The 22,691-nt window shown below is 45.6% G+C and overlaps 2 protein-coding genes and 2 long non-coding RNA genes across 6 annotated transcripts in view; 2 read left to right on the top strand and 2 right to left on the bottom strand.

Annotated features, from left to right (window-relative positions):
* Nucleotides 1-7,575: 7,575 nt before the first annotated feature.
* hoga1 (4-hydroxy-2-oxoglutarate aldolase 1) lies at nucleotides 7,576-20,854 on the bottom strand. Its single transcript, XM_060047474.1, has 7 exons — nucleotides 20,432-20,854; nucleotides 19,594-19,722; nucleotides 19,178-19,305; nucleotides 16,849-16,983; nucleotides 12,697-12,793; nucleotides 9,356-9,489; nucleotides 7,576-8,073 (listed from the first exon to the last, which is right to left on the bottom strand). Exons 1-7 carry the CDS (start codon nucleotides 20,643-20,645, stop codon nucleotides 7,924-7,926), a joined length of 987 nt encoding a protein of 328 aa, XP_059903457.1. The 5' UTR covers nucleotides 20,646-20,854; the 3' UTR covers nucleotides 7,576-7,923.
* On the top strand, nucleotides 8,437-9,559 carry LOC132454239 (uncharacterized). Its single transcript, XR_009524895.1, has 2 exons — nucleotides 8,437-8,515; nucleotides 8,553-9,559. It is a non-coding gene; the product is annotated as an uncharacterized LOC132454239 (long non-coding RNA).
* On the bottom strand, nucleotides 9,808-12,359 carry LOC132454238 (uncharacterized). The gene is made up of 2 exons (XR_009524894.1): nucleotides 11,223-12,359; nucleotides 9,808-11,187 (listed from the first exon to the last, which is right to left on the bottom strand). It is a non-coding gene; the product is annotated as an uncharacterized LOC132454238 (long non-coding RNA).
* Nucleotides 20,855-21,241: 387 nt separating the features above from the next.
* LOC132454236 (metal transporter CNNM1-like) overlaps nucleotides 21,242-22,691 on the top strand; it is a 12,270-nt gene continuing 10,820 nt past the window's right edge. Inside the window, exon 1 of one of the 3 annotated variants that reach the window (XM_060047472.1) lies at nucleotides 21,242-22,691. This exon is cut by the window's right edge and continues 883 nt beyond it. In XM_060047472.1, the coding sequence (XP_059903455.1) occupies nucleotides 22,116-22,691 (576 nt within the window). In that variant the 5' untranslated portion in view covers nucleotides 21,242-22,115. The other 2 variants (XR_009524893.1, XM_060047473.1) reach the window with 2 other exon arrangements.

The raw sequence follows: 22,691 nt of genomic DNA, 5'->3' as shown, positions 1-22,691 counted from the left end.
GGTCTCTCAGGGTCACAGGTGTGCTGTTCTGAGGCAGTGGCCCAGAGGGGATAGGAGAGACTGTCAGCTGATCTCCAACAGACTCTGGAATCAATGGGGAGTTACAGAGCAAGGCTTCAGAACTGTATATATGAATATATATATGAATATATATATTAATATATATAGATATTAATGTATGTGAATATATAGATATTTATATTAATATTAAGAGATATAGATATACATATATATTAATATATACATATTAATATATTTATTTATATTTGTATGTATAGATATCAAAAACACTAAAGGGGATTCAGGTTTTCAGTCAAGGCTCTCTCCCTCTGTAAATCACCGTCATCACATGTCTTTTCCCCCATCATGGCATGTCATATCTACCCATCATCACATGTCATATCTCCCCCTTCATCACATGTCCTATCTCGCCCACCATTTCATGTCTTCCCCCACCATTTCATGTCTTAACCCCATAATCGCATGCCTTATCTCCCCCATCATCGCATGTCTTACCCCCACCATCGCATGCCTTATCTCCCCCATGGTGGCATGTCTGATGCGGTATACCATGGCACCCCTTGTGAGGACGTGCTCGACAGTGGTGCATTGTGTTGTTCGATCCGACCTCTTTTTTTCCTGTGATGTTTTTCGTTTGCTCTTTCTGACCTCAACACATAAACCTTTGCTCCTCGCTTCTCTTTCTCACACACGCACACGCCCACACACACACACACACACACACATACACTGCATGCCAAGACACACACACACGCACACACACACAAACACACACACATACTAATCATTTCTTGCCTGCAAGAAGCAAATACTTTCTTTGATGTCCGTCCTTTCTCTTAACCTCTCATCTCTCTCCCTTTCTTTCGCCAGCTCTTCCTCCAGCTCTGTCTCTCTCTCACTTTCTCTCAGTCTCAACAAGGCAGGCAGACAAACCATGGAGGGAGGGAGAGAGAGAGAGAGAGAGAGAGAGAGAGAGAGAGAGAGAGAGAGAGCTGTGTGTTTGTTCAGGTAGGGGGTCCTGGTGATTCTTCTTCATATATTCTATATTCCATCATGGGGGTTGAGAGTGGAGCGCCTCTTCCCTACATGCAACACTACACAGAGAGGTCACCACACTGCCTAGAGGAAGGAGAGAGAGAGAGAGAGAGAGAGAGAGAGAGAGAGAGAGAGAGAGAGAGAGAGAGAGAGAGAGAGAGAGAGAGAGAGAGAGGATGAGTAAGGTAGAGAATGAGACATTTAGAAAGCCAGAAATAAGGGGGATAGAGAGAGTGTGTGTGTGTGTGTGTGTGTGTGTGTGTGTGTGTGTGTGTGTGTGTGTGTGTGTGTGTGTGTGTGTGTGTGTGTGTGTGTGTGCTTGTTAGAGAGAAAAAGTTTGAGGGCAGGCCACAGGAGAATCAAGCGACAGAAATTTGTATTTGATGGAAGGTGGGGGGGAAGAGGAGCGGAGCAATGGCGAGACACGGAGTGGTAGGGTGATGCTGAGATGGGGCGGAGGGGTTGGGGATGTGTGTGAGGCAGGGGTCAGTCACAGCTTGCTTTGACACTGCAGCAATGCGCTAGAGAGAGGGAGAGAGGAGTAAGAGGGCAGTATGTTTTTCTGCCACGCCCCCTCCCCCACCTGTCCGGGGCGTGACATCACATTCCCAGGGGGTTTAAGACATTATAACGGAGATCCAACAGGACGTCCTTTGTGCAGAGCGCTAGATGAATGGGGTGCCCCCCCGTGTGGCCGATAGCGGTAACTGCCACGCACGGAACTAAACGGAGTGTTCAATGACCTGGACATTGATATGGAAGCATTTATGTAGCAAAATTCAAATGGCAATGCAATTTGCAATTTGAAATTCAATGAATCATTACTTTATGCAATTGAAAATTCATTATGCAATTGAATAATGTAAATTGTAAATACGTCATTCAAAGTGTATTTTAATATGCAAAGTGACAATGAAATCCTCAATTAAATTTGCAAAAGTTATAACAATCAAAATGAAATAAAATGTTGGCAATTTTTTGGAGTTCCTATATTCAAATTGAAAAGCATTTTTCATGTCAAGAGTTTGACCATTTATTGGGAAATTGTTCAGTTAATGACTGTAGAGAAAACACAATGAGAAAGAAACGAAAGAAACTCCCAACTGTCAAAAAATGAAACAATGGCAGACAAATCACTCGGGAAAGTGCTGTTGAAGCGATTAATAGTTGTATTTACAGAACATGTCGAGATCTACGACATGTCTAATGGGCTCTAGCCTGGACACATAGTAGGCGAGTAACGTCAGGTCTAGAATGGGATCGTTGCTAGGCGATAGAAAAAACGCTCTCGGCACTTTTAGGCCAAAAAATCGCTACCAGCTTCTGTTTTTGTAAAAAAAACGGTCGGCTCAACTTTTCCCTATCACAAAAAACGCTAGATGTGAACATCCAGGGGCCACCGGGGGCGGAGCTACGGAGTTCGACTCTCCAATAAGGAGCTCCTCTCATCTGTTTCTTATTTAAAAAACGGTGGGAGTGCCATACTGGCAGACAAAACCAACTTGTCATCGGCGAGCCAAAAGGAACCCCTCTACTCCGCTTTCCATTTGAAAAACGGTGGGAGAGAAATACTGGCAGTCAAGTCCAACTCGCCATCCGGCAACGATGCCGCTTAAAAGAACATGCCTTCATTCTTAAGCCGTAGAAGGGGGACCAGACTCCAACACAGAGTTGCCGAGTGAGCCCCTGGACATGTCTAACATGTAGAAACGGACAAAGGGGCCGGTGGAAGACCAAGACGCAGCCGCGCAAATGTCTTCCACCGGAACGCCTCTGAGTAGAGCCGTTGAAGTGGCCATGCCCCGTGTTGAGTGAGCTTTAACGCCCAATGGTGGCGCTAAGCCCTGCCGAGCGTAGGCTAAGCAAACGACCTCACCTATCCAGCTGACCCTAACCCTAACCCTAAACCGCTGTTTAGAGAGAGCGCGGCCCCTGCTAGCGTCGCTATAACACACAAACAACTGTTGTGTGGAGCGGAACGTGGACGAGCGTTTCACGTACATAGCCAGCGCCCGCACCGGGCACAGGAGATGCAACTCCGCCTCACTAGAATGAGGCGGGGGGTGAAAAGCCTTAAGCAAAATATCTCTAGACCGGAAAGGACTATTAATGTTCTTAGGGAGGAACGCAGGATTAGGTCTGAGCAGCGCAAAGGAGCTGTCCTCGTTAAGCAACAAGTAAGTCGTGCTGACTAACAGAGCGGTCAGCTCACAGGCCCGCTTGGCAGAAACCAAAGCCAATAAGAGCGCCGTTTTAAAGGATAGGGCATCCAAAGGGGCCTGAGACAGAGGCTTGAAAGAGTCCCTGGACAACCCGCGCAACACGGTGGGGAGATCCCAGCGTGGTGTAAGCATGCACGAAACAGGCCTAAACCGTCTGGCCCCACGCAAGAACCTCTTGACCAGTGGATGGCTGAAGATCGGTCCACCATCACAGCCCGCATGGCCAGCCGAAACAGCTGCCGCATAGACCTTGATAGTGGAAAAAGCCAAACCCTTCTCCAATAAGTGCTGTAGAAACGCAAGCACGCTTCCCACCTCGCAATGGGATGGGACAGCGTGGTTCCTGTCACACCAATCAGAGAAGGCGCACCACTTCGCCACATAGAGGGAAGAAGTAGAAGGTGCAGGAGCACCCTGGATAGTGTTGATCACCGCTTCAGGCAAACCTTTGTTCTGCAGGATCAACCTCTCAGGAGCCAGACCAACAGCCGTCCCGATACATCGGGCGGGTGGTGCACCGTCCCATGGGCCTGTGAAAGCGCATCTGGTCTGAACGGTACCGGCCACGGCGCCATCCGTGAGAGCGCCGCCAGCTCTGGAAACCACAGAGCTGAGCGGTTCTACCGGATACTGATGAGCCCAAAGCCAGAGCTCGACCGCCTTTTGGTGGAGAGCAGAGGAGCGCTCCCCCCTGTTTGTTTATGTACGCTGCCGCCGACACACTTTCTGTCCTGATCAGAACGTGGCAGCCACGCACCAGGTGAAAGAAATGCAACAGCACTTTCCTCACAGCGACGAGTTCCAGCACATTTATGTGGACTGTAGGGGGCGTGGGCCACTCGCCTCCCACCGAGTGAGAGAGGCACGTTCCTCCCCAACCCGTCAACGAGGCGTCCGTGAAGACCACTACGTCAGAGGTCACTCTGCCCAGGGGAACATCCCTGAGAAGGGCGGGGGGCTTGTGTCGCACGGGGTCCAACCGTTGGCGAGCAAACCACTGCTGGAGTCTGCGCATAAAGAGCAGACCCAGGGGAACCACGGGATGGGCGGCTGCCATCAGCCCTAACAGGCGCATGGTGGACAGCTCGGTCACTTTTCCGAGAACGCGAAAGATGGAGAGTGCCAACAGGATGGCGTCTCGCCGAGGAGGCGAGAGCATCGCTGTCATGGCGGCTGAGTCTAGGCAAAGCCCCAAGTAGACTATCTGCCGCCCGGGGAGCGGGAAGCTCTTCTCCCAGTTAATGGCAAAACCCAGGAAAGAGAGATGGTTTATCACCGTCATGGTGTCCCTTCTCGCAGCTTCCTCTGACTTACTCAGAATAAGCAGGTCGTCGAGGTAGAAGAGAACCCTCTTTCCCTGACGCCTGAGCGGTCCCAACGCCGTCTCCACACACTTCGAGAAGGTGCGCGGGGCCAGGGAGTAGCCGAATGGCAGGCACTGGTACTCGTACACCACCCCCACAAAGGCAAAACGGAGAGACTTCCTGTGCGCCTGCCGCGCTGCTGCTGCTGCTGTTGCGACTGCTGCTGTGGCATCGGTGTTGGAGGCGGAGGCGGCCCCCTGGAGCGCTGGAACCGGCCTGGACCCCGCTTCCTCCCGGCCTGCTGGTGGGAGGAGCCTGTGAGTATCGCCCCGAACCGGGAACGATTCTCACGGACGGACTGTTGGTGAGCGAGCACGTCTGAGAACTCCGGCCCCAAAGGTGTCGATGGCCTCAGCGAGGTCCACCGACGGGGAGAAAAAGAGCTGCCTGGAGAGGAGCCCCTCTTCAGGCAGCGCGCGGCAGGCGGCGCAGGAGGCGGGAGCACCCAAGGCAGCCGCGGCGTGTTCAGCACCGAGGCACCTGAAACACGCCAGGTGCCCGGGAAGCGGGACAGGAGCGCTCTCCAGTGGCCCTGAAAAGGCCATTGGTCCGTGGCCTCGCCCACGCCGCTGCCACCGGTCATCTTATTGTTGGTAGTCATATCTTCGTTTTCGTTGATCAGTACAAATCGCTGAAAGAAAAGGGAGGAAGGGCCGCGGTTTGCGCCGTCTTATATACACGGTGCCGTGGGAAATGTGGGCGGTGCCCACGTTGATTGGTGCATAGTTTACATTTTTCAATAGGACAAGCCCATAAGGCAAAGCCTAGACGGCGTATCCTGCATGAAATAGAACTGAAACTCTCCAAATGCCCCAACTTATAATGTTTTTCACCTCTTTCGATCCTCTTATCCTCCCCTTGGAAAAAAGCGGTGAGATCGCCATGTCTGTAATGGAGTTCCAAGTGCGGGTGGTGACGTATATCATTCGCGTCGAGAGCAGCGAAGAGCTGTAGTTCACAAAGCGGCCTCACACAAAACCTAACATTATCAACTTCTTCACGAAAATGTTTTCTTTGCATGAAATACAAATTATATTTAAATCCGCAAAACGCTTTGCAAAAGAGTTTGCAAAACGTCTTGCAAAAGATTTTGCAAAACGTATCAGCGAATCGCGTCTGGGCGGGAACTACGTCACTTCCTCTTCAGACCAGCTGATCATCCACGACCTAGCACTTGGCACTTTATTTTATATGGCTAGCATTGTGCCAGGTTTCAGTGGGTTGACGTATATAGTAATAACTTGAAAATTGCGGAAAAGACGTTACGGAGCTGCTGCGGGAGGCCGCTGCAACTCTAGAGGAGCAGCGGGATGCAGGGTCCGAAACAGCGACCAACATGCCTGCACCGGATCGCACCGGAGAAGGGCGCGCAAACCGCGTGTGCCACTTTTCTACTCGCTACTTTACTGAAATAACTAGTCAGGGGCGTTATCATCCCTTGGACGATCTGTATGCTTTGTTGATCTGAATTGTGTTTCAGAGTGATACTGCCTTGCGTCACATTGATTCTCGAGCTCGCTGCTTTGCTTAGAGATGATCCAGACAACCAAAATGATAGCGAAAGAGCGAATAACATAATTTTTGGCTGGGTTGTAGGCAGTGGAGCACAACACAACATTAGGTTTTGAATAACTGCTGTAATGGCCTCTTCTTTTTGGAAACGAGACAAATAGGCTACCATGGTCTATAATAACATGGACAGTCGGGTCACAAGTTGATCTGGCTGCCTCCTGTTCTTAGGAAGACTAGTTGTGGTTTTTAGTAGGCCTACTGCAGATAATGAAGTCTGTGGCTCAACGGCACAATGGAACGGAATCTCACCTGGAAATATTTTTCCCCAAAATTGAGTTCGAATTACGTATTTATTATAAAAAAAACAACACACATTTTCCATTATTTTGGTTTAAAATGGTTCTACGTGACAAGTTTCCTCCAATTATACTCCAAATACGAATGAGATGGGTATGTTTCCGACATTTTATTGAAAACAAATCAAAGAGGCATTCGCAAGGACAGCTACGAGTCTTTTCCCGATTTCCATCAGCTGCCGTAGCCACGACAACAAGCAACGCATTCGGCTGATGGTCACCAGTTAACACGGTCACTAGTTGAACCGAAACACCGGTTTGCGTGCCCTTCTCCGGTGCGATCCGGTGCAGGCATGTTGGTCGCTGTTTCGGACCCTGCATCCCGCTGCTCCTCTCCTCTAGAGCTGCTGCCATGGACATAATAAAGGGGGGGCTGCTGCGGCATCCCGCAGCAGCTCCGCAACCGTCTTTTCCGCCATTTTCAAGTTATTACTATATACGTTAACCCAGTCAAACCTGGCACAATGCTAGGCAATAGAAAAGAAAGTGCCAAGTGCTCGGTCGTGGATGATCAGCTGGTCTGACGAGGAAGTGACGTAGTTCCCGCCCAGACACGATTGGCTGATACGTTTTGCAAAATCTTTTGCAAAGAGTTTTGCGGATTGAAATGTAATTTGAATTTGGCAACACACGGAACGTGGCGAAGTGCATTGCAATCATGGGGACGCTATAGCTTTTCAATTTGAATAAAGGAACTCAAAAAAATTGACAAAATGTTATTCTATTTTTATTGTTATAACTTTTGCAAATTTCATTGAGGATTTCATTGTCACTTTGCATCTAAAATACACTTTGAATAACGTATTTACAAATTACATTATTAAATTGCATAACGAATTGTCAATTGCATAATGTAATGACTTATTGAATTTCCAAATTGCAAATTGCATTGACATTTTAATTTTGCTACATATATGCTTCAATACATTGAACATTGTTTTTGAACAGGGATTTGACAGGGATTCAATCCGAATTTTAAAAACGTAGATCCTTATTTGCTCCTAATTTTGATGCCTTTTGAGTGAAAAAAATATACAAAAACAAGAACACTGGCAGACAGCAGAGTAAAGGTTACAATTTTGTTTATTTTATTGTTAATGTATTTTGTTCAAAGAGGAAGAAATAATGTACTTTTGATTAGTTATTTTTGCATAACTGACAATAATAGTAGGAATCATAAGAGTAACTGTTACATACTATTACTTTCCTGTAGATTGGCAACATTAGTTATGTGACCTCATTGAAAGATCTCTCAGAGACAGATCCAGAACAGTTGAGCAGTGTTATCTGGTAAGCTGCAAACACAAGAAACCTTGAAAACAAACAGACCACCTGACTGGCCGAACCCTTTACCCGGCCCCCCCGGCCCACCTGACCCGACCGACCCCCCCGTCCCCCGCTGGGCGAGCCCGGTCACAGCCAGCCATTTGAGGAGAAGTCTCGTCTCAGCTGCTGGGATTCGCTCTCCGTGATTGGCTGCAGGGGTGAGCGACAGGCGCCTCCGTGGAAACCAAACCACTCCATCGCCTGCTTGAGAGCAGGCACTCCTAGCTTTCTGGTCACCTAGAAACGAGACACAGGGGACACATCGTCACCTGGCAACAAGACACACAGGATCTCTCTCTCACTTTCTTTCTCTCATTGGTCTGAGATTTGAGTTCTCCTTGTTCAAATTTGAGAAAAAATCACATCAACTTCTCCAACTGTGTGTTGATGTGTTATGAATTAGCGTCATGTATGTGCATGTGTGCATGTATCTAAATCCGGGTGCATGTATCTAAATCCGTGCAGAAAAGCTGATAGTGTGACAGGTGGGCTAGGGCCTGGCAAACCCTTACCTTATGGTAGGCCAAGTGCTAGTAACGATAACAGGTCTGTAAGAGCAGTGCTAGTGGCAGTAAAATATCTGGCCTGTAAGAGCAGTGCTAGTAATGATAACAGATATGTGAGAGCAGTGCTTGTAACAGTAACAGGTCTGTGAGAGCAGTGCTAGTAACAGTAACAGGTCTGGTCTGGGAGAGCAGTGATAGTAACAGTAACAGGTCTGTGAGAGCAGTGATAGTAACAGTAACAGGTCTGGGAGAGCAGTGATAGAAATAGTAAAAGGTCTATAAGAGCAGTGCTAGTACTAGTAACTAGTAACAGGTCAATTGGTCTGTTCTGTAGGGGTAGTGGCTCGTGTCTGCGGGGCATGGCTGAAATGTTACCGCGCTCAGTGACATTTCGCTTATCGACGGCGGCGGTCGAGAGACCTCGGTGCTTTCAAGTCATTAAGAGCGTTATAGTGCGGGATAGGCTCTCGTTGAGGTATCATTAACCCACCACTGTAGTCCCACAGCGTGCACACTATTCTGTTCAGATGAGAGTGCATAGCGTGGAAATGAAGGTCACGTTTTCTAAAACGAAGGCACATTATGCAGACGTTCACAGGGACATTCATATCACGGGCAGAGTCTCCAATACTTTGGCCTTACTGATAAAAAAGCTGTAAAGATGCATTAGACGCAGCATAGAGTCAACTGATTACTTGCTCCATTCAGCGGCAAGCTCCATTCTCTGACTTCTATTGAGGTAAAATAAAGACTGAACCACAACAAACCATTATGTTGGTTTCTGTGTGTGAATCCCTGTATGTTTGTTGGGGACGACGACCTGTGTGTGAGCGTATATGTGGGGACGCTATATATGGAGCCTGTCCAGGGTGCGCAGCTTTGGTTTCAGTAGTGGAGGGGACGGTTTCCTCGCTTCGTGCCTGTATGGAGCCTGTGTGTCGGGGATTTACACCTGGGAGCTCCACATACATGACAAGAGATGGGACAGGGTCAGGGTGATCGGCACTACTCACTGCGGCGTTGGGCTCGATGAGACGCCACTGCAGCTCCCTGGCCTCCTCCCACCTGCCTTCCACGCACAGGCGCTCCAACTCACACACCTGGCGTCCAAGCACGTTAGCCAGTGCACACACGCCACCCACCGCCCCTGAGGACCAGGGCAGGGGGGTCAGACAAATGCAAAGGGGACGCGCAGCGTTTTTGTTTGATTTGGCAAAGATATGGGATGTCAATTGTAATCCAGGATTGTGGTGCTGTGGAGACATAGGTATAATCGGTGTGTGTTGGTGTGTGCGTCAATTCAATCCTTGTACGTTTCACCCTTCAGTTGACAACATGTCTCGACTCAAATAACAACACCCCATAGTGCTCACACAAGGTCGTCTTTTGTCAATTCAGACTCGCAAGCATTCCTGTTTCATGCTTCTAGAGACGGTGCATGAGGTGTGTGTGTGTGTGCGGGAGAGTGTATGTGTGTGTGTGTGTGTGTGTGTGTGTGTGTGTGTGTGTGTGTGTGTGTGTGTGTGTGTGTGTGTGTGTGTGTGTGTGTGTGTGTGTGTGTGTGTGTGTGTGTGTGTGTGTGTGTGTGTGTATGTGTGTGTGGTCACATGATGCAGAGACACACAGGGAGCCGACACAGCAGGATAAAGTTTCCCCTGTGGACCTCGACAAACACAGAAAACACTGCGGAGACATTGATTATTTACCAGCCATGACGGGCGAATATGCACTGTACATCTGTGGAACATGAATATTGTACTGTATAAATTATGAAGCGGAAATCCTTAGTGTCCTCCAGAGTGTGGGTCTGTATTTCCGTTATGATGAATAGACAGTAAGCGATCTGAGTTTCTATGGCTGTCTAAGCCTGCTCTTATTGGATAACATCAATCCACTGTACCGCTTGTCTGAGGCAACGCCCGCTGCCAATACCTCCCAAAGTTAACCATGCACTGTGACGCCATGACGCCCTGTGTCACCGGAAACATCCCCTTTGAGGAGCGGTTGCGTTTACTAGCCGTGTGTGGTCGGGGTTCCAGAAGAGTTAAGGAAGACTGAAGAAGTAAATGATGAGGCAAAAGAGTTACGCTAGTAAACAGGTTCAAAGTGTTGAGGATTGGGTTGAGAAATTGATGGATGGTTGTCTTGGGGCCATTGTCCCTCGCACAGGTGCCATTGTTAAAAAGGCCCAAAATGCTGGAAGTTTTACCATTACCATTACACATATTTAAAAGATCTTATATGGCTCCTACACCGTTCGTATCAAATATCAGCTCAGTAGTATTTTGCCCTCTTGCTCCCACTACCCATACACATCAGATGAGTGACAGGGCTAGGTATGCTGGCTACCTAGCAGGCACTAGCAACTGACAGGCCAGCCGCCCAGGCTCTGAGTGACATCTCTCAGGACTCCTTAATAACTGCACTCTGACGGTTGAGTGACAGCCAGAATCCCCGCCCTTCCCGCTCACGGTCCTATCGGGGTACAGCTTTGAACACTGTGAGGACCGTGCTGACATAGAACATGCTGACATAGAACCTCTCTCTCCGGCGCTCCCTCCCCCACTCTCCGTCTCCATTAGTATCTCTCTCTCCCTCTCCCTCTCTTTCTCTCCCCTCCCGTCTCGCGGACACATCTAGATAAAGGTATATCTGTGTATAAGAGGGGCTTTGACGTGCAGCGTATGACTCAATAGGTTTCTGAGGGTATCGAATCATAGCTTATCCCGCGGCGCAGAGTCTAATCCATTCCACAAGCGCTTCATACGTGTTCCCCATTGCAAGCAGCCCTCTCCCGCAGTCCTCTCTCTGACGCGCTAACACGTTAGCCTGATACAATGCTAACCTTCCCGCTATTTTTCTATCGTGCTAGCTACTAACCTCTTTCTAGCTTTCTACCATGCTCACTCGCTAACCTCTCACTAACAGCCTAGCTCACTACCATGCCAGCTCGCTAGCTTGCTAACCTTTCACTGGCTCGCTACCATGCTAGTACCCTAACCCCTAGTATGGAGTGAGATATGGGACCTAATTATAAAAATTGGTTGAAAGAAAAATTGGTCGAAAGAAACACAGATCGTCTTCAAAAAATAAATTCATCATTGACAATTCTGGTTTTGTCACAACCTGTTTCTTTGATTTCAGTTAGGCTTTTAATAATTAGGTCCTGTATCTCCCTCCAAACTCTTGCTAAAGCTAACCTCTCAGCATTTTTTCTTAACTCCTTATTTTGATGCCTTTTAGTGAAAAAATTGCTGACAATGATAAATATAATACCTGCAAACAATAACAGCTTAACTGCAATTAATAAACGAAAGCAGTGACATCCACTAATATCAAAATCATGCTAATCTCCTGCTAAAATGCTGCACAGCTTTCCAACCATGTAAAGTATGAAAAGTAGAACCAAATAAACACCATCACCGGTGTCAATATCTACCAATATAGTATCAGTCTGAAACAAAAATGGCAAAAAATGTTTTGGATGTTCTTTATTCTGTTGAAACAAGCTGTACGAAGCCCAGGAGGGGAGTGTACGTGTGTGTGTGTGTGTGTGTGTGTGTGTGTGTGTGTGTGTGTGTGTGTGTGTGTGTGTGTGTGTGTGTGTGTGTGTGTGTGTGTGTGTGTGTGTGTGTGTGCGTGCGTGCGTGCGTGCGTGCGTGCGTGCGTGCGTGCGTGCGTGCGTGCGTGCGTGCGTGCGTGCGTGCGTGCGTGCGTGCGTGCTTGTGTGCGTGTGTGTGTGTGTGTGTGCGCGTGTGTGTGTGTTTGTTTACGTGTGTATGTGCGTATGCAGTGGTCGAGTTATAAAAAAAAGCCAGGGGGGATGGTGGATTTTAACTTTTAGGGACAGATCATTTGTGCTGATGACAGCGCATATAGTGGGAGACCAACGGTGTGATAATTATTATTATTATTATATATTTTTGGGGATAAAATAAGAGCGATGAGTACTGTCATGTCATCGCTCTTATTTTATCCCCAAAAACGCAGCTGATCGGACGCATCACACGATTCGGAGGCATGCATCACTTTTAAACTGATTCTTATTCTTTTTTTGGAATGCACAATTGCGTAAGTACGCCTGCGTGCTTGCGCAATAGCATACTGCCCAAGATTGCAGTATCGCTGTCAAATCTGTCCCTGGGAAAAGTAACAAATGCGCCGAATTGAAAAAGGAAACCGCTATAATGAAATAGCGGTAATATTTCCACATTAATTGATAAAACAACATGGGATGGGAAGGGGGGATGGCTGTTTCTGGAGGGGGATGATTTTGATCATTTTAATTCCAAAGGGGGATGCCATCCCCCCTCATCCCCCCTCAACTCGAGTGCTGTGCGTATGTGTGTCTTACCAACGCTGTAGGCCGCCATGAGGAAGCCTGCCGATCCAGCCAGGACCTGGAAATCCAGACCCCGGGTTTTATGGACCGCCAGGCCAATCCGCGTGATCTGGACAAGAACCCAGCATGTCAGGAGCATGGAAGAGAGAGTGTTTGGCGGTTGGGTTATGTGTACATGTGTGAGTGTTTGTTTAAAATCCCCCCTCTTATCTCGTAGCTGTCAGTCCAAATTTATGTTTTATATAGAGAGAGAGAGAGAAGAGAGAGAGAGAGAGAGAGAGAGAGAGAGAGAGAGAGAGAGAGAGAGAGAGAGAGAGAGAGAGAGAGTCCCAAGTGGACAATGAAAAGAAGTGAAGGTGTCTTCAAAAGAGAGGAAGAGGAGGATTATATGAAGGATGGGGGGGAGGAAGAGGTAATGCATAATTCATCCGCTCGCTGTTTTGTTTGCCTTTCTACCCATGATGTCCTTTGTCAATCCAGATATGAAGGCACCGTTTCCAGAAAAACCTGGAGAGCAGTCCTAGTTCAAAGAAGAACAGAGGAAGATCCCCAACCACCCCCATCCCCCACACACCCTACCCCCAAAACTAGCCCCAGATCCCCGGGGAATCCAAAGCAGTGCCTCTAGGTCTGAGGTTCCTTGAAAACCTCTTGAAACGTCTATTTTTACACCATTTGTGTGTCAGTCAATCTTCTCCCCCCTCCCCCCTTTCTCCTGCCCCCCCCCCCCCCCACCCCAAATGTTCCTTCCCAACACACATCAGTCAATCTATCCCACCACGGTAATGGGTGCCCCCACCCCCCCCAAACCCCCTGGATGTCGACAGAACGGAGGAGCATTTTAATATAAAGCTAGCACGCCCCAGCCGCTATTAGCCTAATTACTGTGGTCTCTATTGCAGGGGGACCCCCACCCCCACCCCCAGCCCCCCCCCCCCCCCCCCCCCCCCCAACCGCGGGCCATTCTCTTTCCATTAAAATTAATGAATTTTAGAAAGCCTCTGTCTTCATTACAAAGAACCTCTGCTCGCTACAAATTATTTCCCCACCACCCCTGTGGAGGAGCACTGCTGGGCCCTGCTTTGATCAAGGTTTAGAGGTACCCTGCGTATTAAATATTGTCACATTGATTTTTCAATATTATCAAATATTATTCAATATGATCAAATGGTACGACTAGACTCAGTCTATCAGCAGATAAAGTGTCCTTTATTACACATTATAAAATATTAGTACAAGACTAACCCTAGTACAGACCTTAATTTAATATTATTATTAATCCAACCCTATGACTAGAGAAAGTAGTATATATATATATATACAACCACGATTAGACATACTTCAATGAGTAGGAATGGTATAGAGCAGTGGTTCTCAAACTTTTTATATTGCGTACCACCACAGAAAATATTTGTCTCCCCAAGTACCAAAATTATGAAAGATGTTATAGAATATAACACATACAGTAGTGTAGGCCTGCGGCCCTAATCAGCTACGCACACCTCATGCAGGAGGCACATTTATTCTTAACAATAATATTATTTATTGTTAGCTGTTGTCAGCTGTACAAAGTGGTAGCACGAGAACAGAGACACGGAAACACATACACATACACACACAGCAAGTGAGAACATGAACTCATGGTAAATGTATTTCCATTCGTACTAGTATTTTGATAGTATTGTTTTTAATGACGAATAATAACGATTTTTATTTTTTTTTCTAACTCCTCTGCGTACCACTTGATAGCGCATCGCGTACCAGCAGTGGTACGCGTACCATTCGCAGTGGTACGTGGTACACGTACCATTCGTTTGAGAATCACTGGTTTAGAGTATGAGGTCTTTATCAAATCGTATTGGTATTAAAATGTCTACATGTGTCCTTTCGTACAAGCTGCACAGTGGTAGATGCTTGAAATCCAAGCATTTTATGGGCAACCTGTTATTCTCCAGTGTCTATAACAAGCATATACACTGGACCGATGGAAACTGAGAATCCTGCAGTCATTTGCCAGATAAAGAAGTAAAAAAATTCAGGACCAACAAACATTTCTGGAGAAGTTGGACGGGATTTTTACACACCAGGACCCGAGTGTACACGTGGACTTGAGTGTGCACGTGGACTTAATAGGTCTGGCATTTACTCAAATAAGAGAAAATTACGACATGCTGCAAAAGTTTAAGGAAAAAGCAGAAGTATGGGATCAGTAATTGTAATAAGTATACAAAGAGATAAAAAATGTATATATGCGAGAAGGGCAAGGAATAGATTGTGTAGCGTGTGTGTGTACGTGTGTGTGTGATGATAGAAGGCTCCAGAAGGGGAGGTGCCGTCGCCAACATCCTCCACCACGCTGCTAATCCACTTCCCACCTGAACACTAAAACTGAACTGCACAGCTTGCTGCGGATCACACGTCTGACTGATGTCACTCTCAGTTAGAAAACGCACACGCACGTATGCACATTCACACACACAAACGCACATAAATGCGCACACACACACAGGCATACATTCATGTTCTCTTACACACACACACACACATAAACACACACACACACTTGAACGTGTGCTTGAGCACTCACACCCTCTCTCTCAGTTGTAAGTGTTCGTATTAATGGTGTCAAAGCTTTATGTTCTTTAATTACATTATAATTAAGTAGTCACAAATGAGGTGTGGAAGGAAATTATAGTTTTTCATCACTGGTGAGCTCCTTTTTATTTTTCAATTATCTTTTCAAACATGAAAAAAAAATATCAGATTAAAATTTAAATCCATAGCCTACTTTTTTTCACTTATATATTTAGGAACCTCATTTAAAAATCTCAAATTAAATGTAACTTTATTTTATTTTTAACGGGAAAAATAAATTAAATACACTTTGTAGAACATTAACGAATGATAAACATTAATAGTTGTAGTCAAATTGACTTTAAGTTGTAACACATCTACTAGCTAGTATGATAACTAATCAGCTTCTAACACAGCTAACTAGCTGAGCAATCAATTTAGAGAGCATATTCGCTACCAATACAGATTACTTACTACTACCACAGCTAACTAGTTCATATGATAGCCGACTATCTTAACACACAAACAAACACGCACCCTCAGACGCACACGCACAAACACACACCCAAACATAAACTGTCAAAATAATGAAACGCTATTCGATTATTTTGTAAGGAAAGTTAGTAATAATAGTAAGTAAACACATACTATATATACATCTATACATATATTTACATTTATTTCCGAAGGTAATATGTCCCTGACTCAAATATAATGAATCTATGTGTAATTATGTTTATCTATATTTTAGATGGTACCTTAATAGAAATCCCAGTTTTAAATATTATCAATATGTTAAATGTGTACACATCTAACATTTGCACTTTGGTATAATTTTAATTCATCATGCCTATAAATGAAGTTTATTATTGTTACGCAAGCCAAAGTAGACAATATATGTTGTCAGCTTAACATAGAAGCCGTCCGATTCTCTATATCTCGTTTTCCTTTCAAAGACAATTCCTCAACAACTAATGATTTTTAAGATAACAGGACATCAGGCACACCATAATAACCAGATAAACTAACTAGCTGTACTTAAAGTACCTTGAAGAAGTGGATCTTGCATAGGGCACCCTAACAGTGTGTGTGCAGCTACAATGTGTTCTTTGTCCAAAGTGATGCAGTGAATTGTGAGACCACTGATTCTGTCAATGTTCTGTTTGTAGTTTAAAGATTTGCAAATCATTTCCTTTTTTTTTAAATTTACTTTATTGCACTGTTGAGGATGGCTGGAATGACTGCTTGTTGTTATATTGATGTGCACATGATCATTTATAAAAAATGTGATCAATAAAATTGAACTACACCCCATGACCTTGAGACTATTTAAGTGTTTAACCGGTGATGCAAACATTATTGTAACACTACTGATACGATAATTCAATCCAACCACTAAGGATTACATTATAGTGTAATTACTAGTTCCCCGGTAAATATAAAAAAAACTACTGGTGATACGGTAGTGTTAATAACAACTAGTTACACGGTACTACTAGTATAAGCATTAATAACACTAATGTCTATAATACATATTCCCTGACCCCCCTGCTCTCCAGTCCCAACCCAGGGCTTTGAAGTGCTCCTTACGTCTCCGCCGCTGTCCTTGAGGCCCACGATGTTGGGGTGTTGAGCCAGGCGATAGACGGCGTCCATGGGCAGCTCCAGCCCCGTGTTGGCCGGAACGCTGTACAGAACCACGGGCACGGGACTGCTGTCGGCCACCTGAACACACGACGACATCCGTTACTGCCATCGCAGGCCAGACATGAGGGGTGTACAGAAAGAGAGCAAAAGAGATTAAGGCTCTGATAATAAACAAGACATTTAATTTAATTGATAACGTCTGCAAACATTTAGGTACATCTGCCAAATATTAAAAATGTGCTTATTAAAGTACATTAAAATCTGGAGATGTAAAGATCTACTATTGTTTAATGTCAACATAAATCAACCAAAAAGTAAACATCGAATAAAATATGCACCAACATCTTCTAAACTATTATCTGCTTAACTTATATCTGCTTAACTATTTACTATCATCACTAAACTATTAACTAACATCTATTATCATTGACTTAGATCTTAAAACATCTTCTAAACTATTTACTGACATCTGATATTAACCACTAAATTATTTACTAACGTCTGATAACATTTACTAACATCTGACTTCTACTAAAGAGTTAACTAACTCTAAACAATTAACTAACATACACTAAACTATTTACGAGCATCCACTAAACAATCTACTTACATGCTAACATTTTCAAACATCTACTATACGATTAACTGACATGTACTAAACTATTGAGTAACATCTACTAAAAGATTGGCCGACATCTACGAACCGAAACTAAAGTTGACTTGATTAAAATGTTTACTAAGGCAAGTCTGCTGATGTTTATTCAACTCAACTGACTCATCTAATAACAAGATGTATCAATCATCCAAAAGCACTATGAGAAGAGTGGACGTGTGGATGTCATGATGGTCTCTGGCCTTCCTCTGAACCTAGGGATGGGCATGAGAGGGTGGGGGGGGGGGGGGGCTGGAGCAGTACCATGCTGCGTCAGTTGAAAGTGATCGGAAACTAAATCTGTTCTTTACATGCCTACCCAACTGTGATCGCAAATATTCTCTGTTCAATTATCAGTTCATGGCTTCATAATAGATTAGCTTGTCAACGTTATGTACAGACATGCGCTGAATATTTCGAGAACCGGCAACACCTGAATGCGTTGATTGGATTTGGGCCTACTGTGCTTCTGGAAACACGTCCCTGATTGAGGTTTCGAAGTGTTGCTTGCATTTTGAACGTGAACGATCTAAATATATAAGCAGACTCTACTTTAAACAATGTGATGAAATGCAAACAAAGAACTGCTTCACATTAGCTCCTTATGCCACACAAAACATCGATACCTGTGATTAGTTTTCCTCTCTCCTTTGTCTGTAGACTTATTTAAGATATGGCTCAACATGGATCTTATCTGGAAGTCAGATATTAGGCTCTAACACTGTCAAAAAAGAGTACACATTTACATCAAATCTTGAATATCTAAGACTCAAATATAATGACTCAAATAGGGGCCCGGAGAGTTGCGTGGCTGGATTGTGGGTTTGATTCCCCAATGTACATGCCAACCTCAGAAGCTGCAGTCTGTTAACAATTTCAAATTTGATTCAAATATCATTATACATTGCAATCTAATCATCTCATTAGCTGAAAATGGTATGTGTTTATACTCCCATCAGGGTAATCACAGCAAAGCACGTGCACCTGCCATGGATGTTAAATCCAACCATTTTACCAGCTGGCGTGGCGTTGCTTCTTAAAGGAAAGGTGATAAGGTGAGACTCTGTTAGGGTGGCACCCAGGAATGCAATGTGGCCTTTCACAACAATTTCAGATACTGTAAACTGCAAACTTTATGAACCAACTGACTGCTACTTTTAGTATCGTAGAGAATACATCAAAAGCACGTCTCTCTGATCTGATCCCATCTCTGTAGCTTAGAGAAATCATCAGAAACAAATCCCTGATTGATGTTTTAACTGATATTTTAGACTCATTTATTCTTTCTCTGGTGTTGCTATTCTTGTTAAGCACGAAAATTGCTCGATAAATAATTAGATACATAAAATAGCTCTATATATAGTAAAAAAGTGCCCGAAAAGAATGGTATTTTCTTCAACAGCATATTAGAATTTATTTTTTTACAATATATTTATATATTTAATAAAAGTCAAAGCTCAGTTTCAGTCACCAAAAACGGTGCTTTCGTTGGGACATGAGGCCAATACGCAGACGAAAGAAAACGTTTCCAAAATATCTGTATAGGTGTGGACGGGGCGCTAAGTGGCCCCTCTTTAGCGGCCAAGCTGTCTGTCGTCATGGTGACGTGACACTGCTGACCTGGGTGAAGTGGTGAGTGAGGGCACGGCTATCCATCTTGCCCTTGTAGAAGCAGGGTGTCACCACCAGCACGGCATCTGCCCCCACCCCCGCCATCCTCTCCGTCATCTGGACGGTGGCCCTGGTGGCTGGGGGGATGGGGGGGGGGGGTGGAGAGAGTTAGAAGAGGAGTAGAGAGAGAGAGGTTAAGATAGGTGGATGGGGGGTGAGAGGGAGGAAAGGAGGTGACACACACACACACACACACACACACACACACACACACACACACACACACACACACACAGCAACAAATATATAAATAAATATAATCTATATACACACAAGAACATTTTCACAAATTCTCACACGTACAAATATAGAACATGTACCCTTAAACATTACACACACACACACACACACACACAGAAACCTACATTCACATCCTGATCCGGCTATAACCAGTTTATCTCTGGGCAGCGAGAGGCGGACCCTGCTGACCACCTCCACCCTCTCCTCCTCCGTCAGGTAAGGGTACTCTCCATTAGAGCCCTGCACCACCAGACCTGTAGTGCACACACACACACACACACACACACACACACACACACACACACACACACACACACACACACACACACACACACACACACACACACACACAGTGTGTTAATTTTTCGATATAGTAGATGTGGGAGCACGGAAAATCACTGGTGATCTAAACTTGTAATACTTAGATAGGATAATATACACAAAATAAATATCAACAACAATATATATGTATATTTTAAAAACGATATTGTTATGCCGTCTTGTCTTAAAGGGCCTGTTTGTACAACAGTATTCAAGACAGTTAGGAAGGATTTCCAACAGGGGGCGATATACATCCGTGACGAAGGGCTATCCTTGAAATACGTATCAGCTTCCTGTTGGCTATTGGTTCGTATGGATTAGCCCAGCACGATCCGGTTAACTCAAGTCTCTTGGCAAATTATTGATTTCACACAACATGGGAGTTTATTTTATAGATGAAACCTTGCTGCGCCCTGGAGCAATAGACGTTTCGACAATTATGAGGATAATCCTTGTTATAGACAGGGAAGGTCAATAAGCCATGAATAGTCTAAACATATGGGATCTGCAGAAGCGATTTAATAAGCTATGCAATGTTCTCAGATATTGGTTAGTTTATAAAGATATGCATCTATCCAAGTTTCAGAAGACGGCTTAAGCAATCTGTTCTATTCTCCGTCGGCCTATAACTAGGCCTACTACCTTTAAATGGTATCTTTGCATATTTCTGCAGGTTTTCCTCTAGTTTGTGATAGTCCAGCTCCTCCTGCTTTGTGAACGGCGTGGCAATAGGAGGGTATATCCCGCTGATGTCCAGTCTCTGACCCGCTGCCTGGGATGCGCTGCGTTTCCATAGCGTAACGTAAACGCTTCTGGACAGGGCAAACATATTTTTTACAGCTCCGACACCTAACATGTTGAACGACTGCAGATATACACACACAGATGGCTCCAAGATGAGAACTGAGTTTAGGTGTCGCAACCCCTCCAGTTAATAACTAACTCCCCGGTCTGCAAACATTGACTTGATAATTCCCAAAGTAGAACCTGCCTGCCTCAGCTACGAGGTTAGGACATTGTCAAGTTGAATCCTTCCACGCTTTGGACTTATGAGGTGAAGTTGACTGTCTGTCAGACGCTTGTTTGGTGACGACTTTCACCGAGTGCCCCGCCCACCACCTGTTTAAAGAGTGTATGTTGGTAACATAAACTTCAACTAATGTGACGGTCTTTTTTTTTCTTTTCATTAGAGTGTTTCAGGGATCAAGTAGGCCTATGTTATTATAACCACCATACATATCCAGATATTTGAGAAATGTAGTAGGTGGCATCCATTGCTAATGCAATACCGCCCCCTGGTGGTGTTCTGCGGACCTACATTTCACTTTAGTATTATCGGATCTGTTGACATTCTTATAAACATAACTCGGCTCATTAAAATATGCTATATTTAATAATATATATATTGGTATATTAATAGTCATATATTACAAGAAGTACAAGACAGACAATAGGTATTCATCCTTTCAGCAAACATTTGCGTATTTTATTCGATATAATTGTGTTGGGAAAGTCTATAACCCGGTCTATGCTTCACCCTCTGTAACTTGAAATAATTGTGAAAGTTTCAAAGTAGTAGTTTTTATCTAGGCCTATCTGCAGGACTTAACCTTTTTAAAGTGGGAATATGAGTGTTTGTTTTTAAAATGTTGTTGAATCATTCATCATTGTTTTGCAAAAAAATATTATGTTCGGGTTATTTTGAGAGCCAATAATGCAACCATCAGCAATATGGCTATAATCACTTCACCCCCTCTTATCTCAACACATACAGAGCATCCTGCTTGTAGTGGGCGTGGGTGCCGCACTCAGGATTCAGAGCCTCCTTCCATGGCGGTCTCAGGAGGATGATCACTGGTTCCGTGATTAAGGGCAGAGGAAGTGACACAAAGCGCTCAATATGATAACAAGGCTGAAGCGATGATGATATAGGCAGAAAAAATTTATCATCGGTCGCATTTTGCTTGATAGCACTCATCGTCCATGTAGCCTATCCAATGTCGATGAAGCAGCGATCTGATACGAAGCAAAACAATAAGATTTCAGATGTAGCCTATTCAGTCAGAGTGCTGCTGGAAGCCCATTACGCACACAATCACATTAGGCTTTTGTGGTTACGTAATCGTACACAGTCGGTGGGCGAGATTCTCCAGCGGTACAGTAGGTCTACAACAACAACACATCATCATCGTCGTCATCGTCTTCCTCACCGTCACTTACTGCGGGTCGGCTCGCGCTTCCCGGAGCCAGATGGAGCGTGAGAACGGTACCGCGTGCACGTGACCAGGGCTCACTGCTGGAGCGAGCGCCTTGTTCACACCGCATCATGGCTGCGGAAGCTGCGGTCTCCCCCGGCGGAGCCTCTGCTGTCTCCTTCTCCACCCCAGGGGCTCGGAGCTCCCCGTCCCGCCTTCTGCTCCTATCCGTCGGCCTCGCCTCTCTCCTTCTCCCGGCTCAGTCCCACGGGCTGCTGGGCTTACGTCCGGAGGAGACCGGGGGGGAGCTGTCCGTGGAGGACGGGGTGCTGAGAGCCATCGAGGGGACTCGCTTCATGCTGCGGGTGTACTACTCCACCTCCTCCCCGAGCCGGAGACTCAACCGCACCGCGGGCTCCTCCAGGGCCAGCAACGCCGCTCCGTGGATTGCCTTCATCGAGGAGCCGAGTCCCGGGAGAGAGGGGCAGGTGCACCCCAAGCGGAACATGTGCATGGACAAGACCGCCCGGACGTCCGACATCGAGGTGCTGGGCTCGTTCAAGTCGGCCTCCAGCCAGAACTCGGTGCTGGTGGAGCTACTGGCCAAGGACCTGCGGCGCGGGGAGAAGATCAAACACTACTCCATGTGCGCCTTCGACGGCTCAAAGTGGGAGCACTACCGCACGCGGGACTTCTGGGTGGCGGTG

This window comes from Gadus macrocephalus, chromosome 3 (assembly GCF_031168955.1).
Source record: "Gadus macrocephalus chromosome 3, ASM3116895v1".
NCBI classification, from domain to species: Eukaryota; Metazoa; Chordata; class Actinopteri; order Gadiformes; family Gadidae; genus Gadus; species Gadus macrocephalus.
Note: the sequence above shows the minus strand (reverse complement) of the source record. Positions and strands in the feature narration are given on the sequence as shown.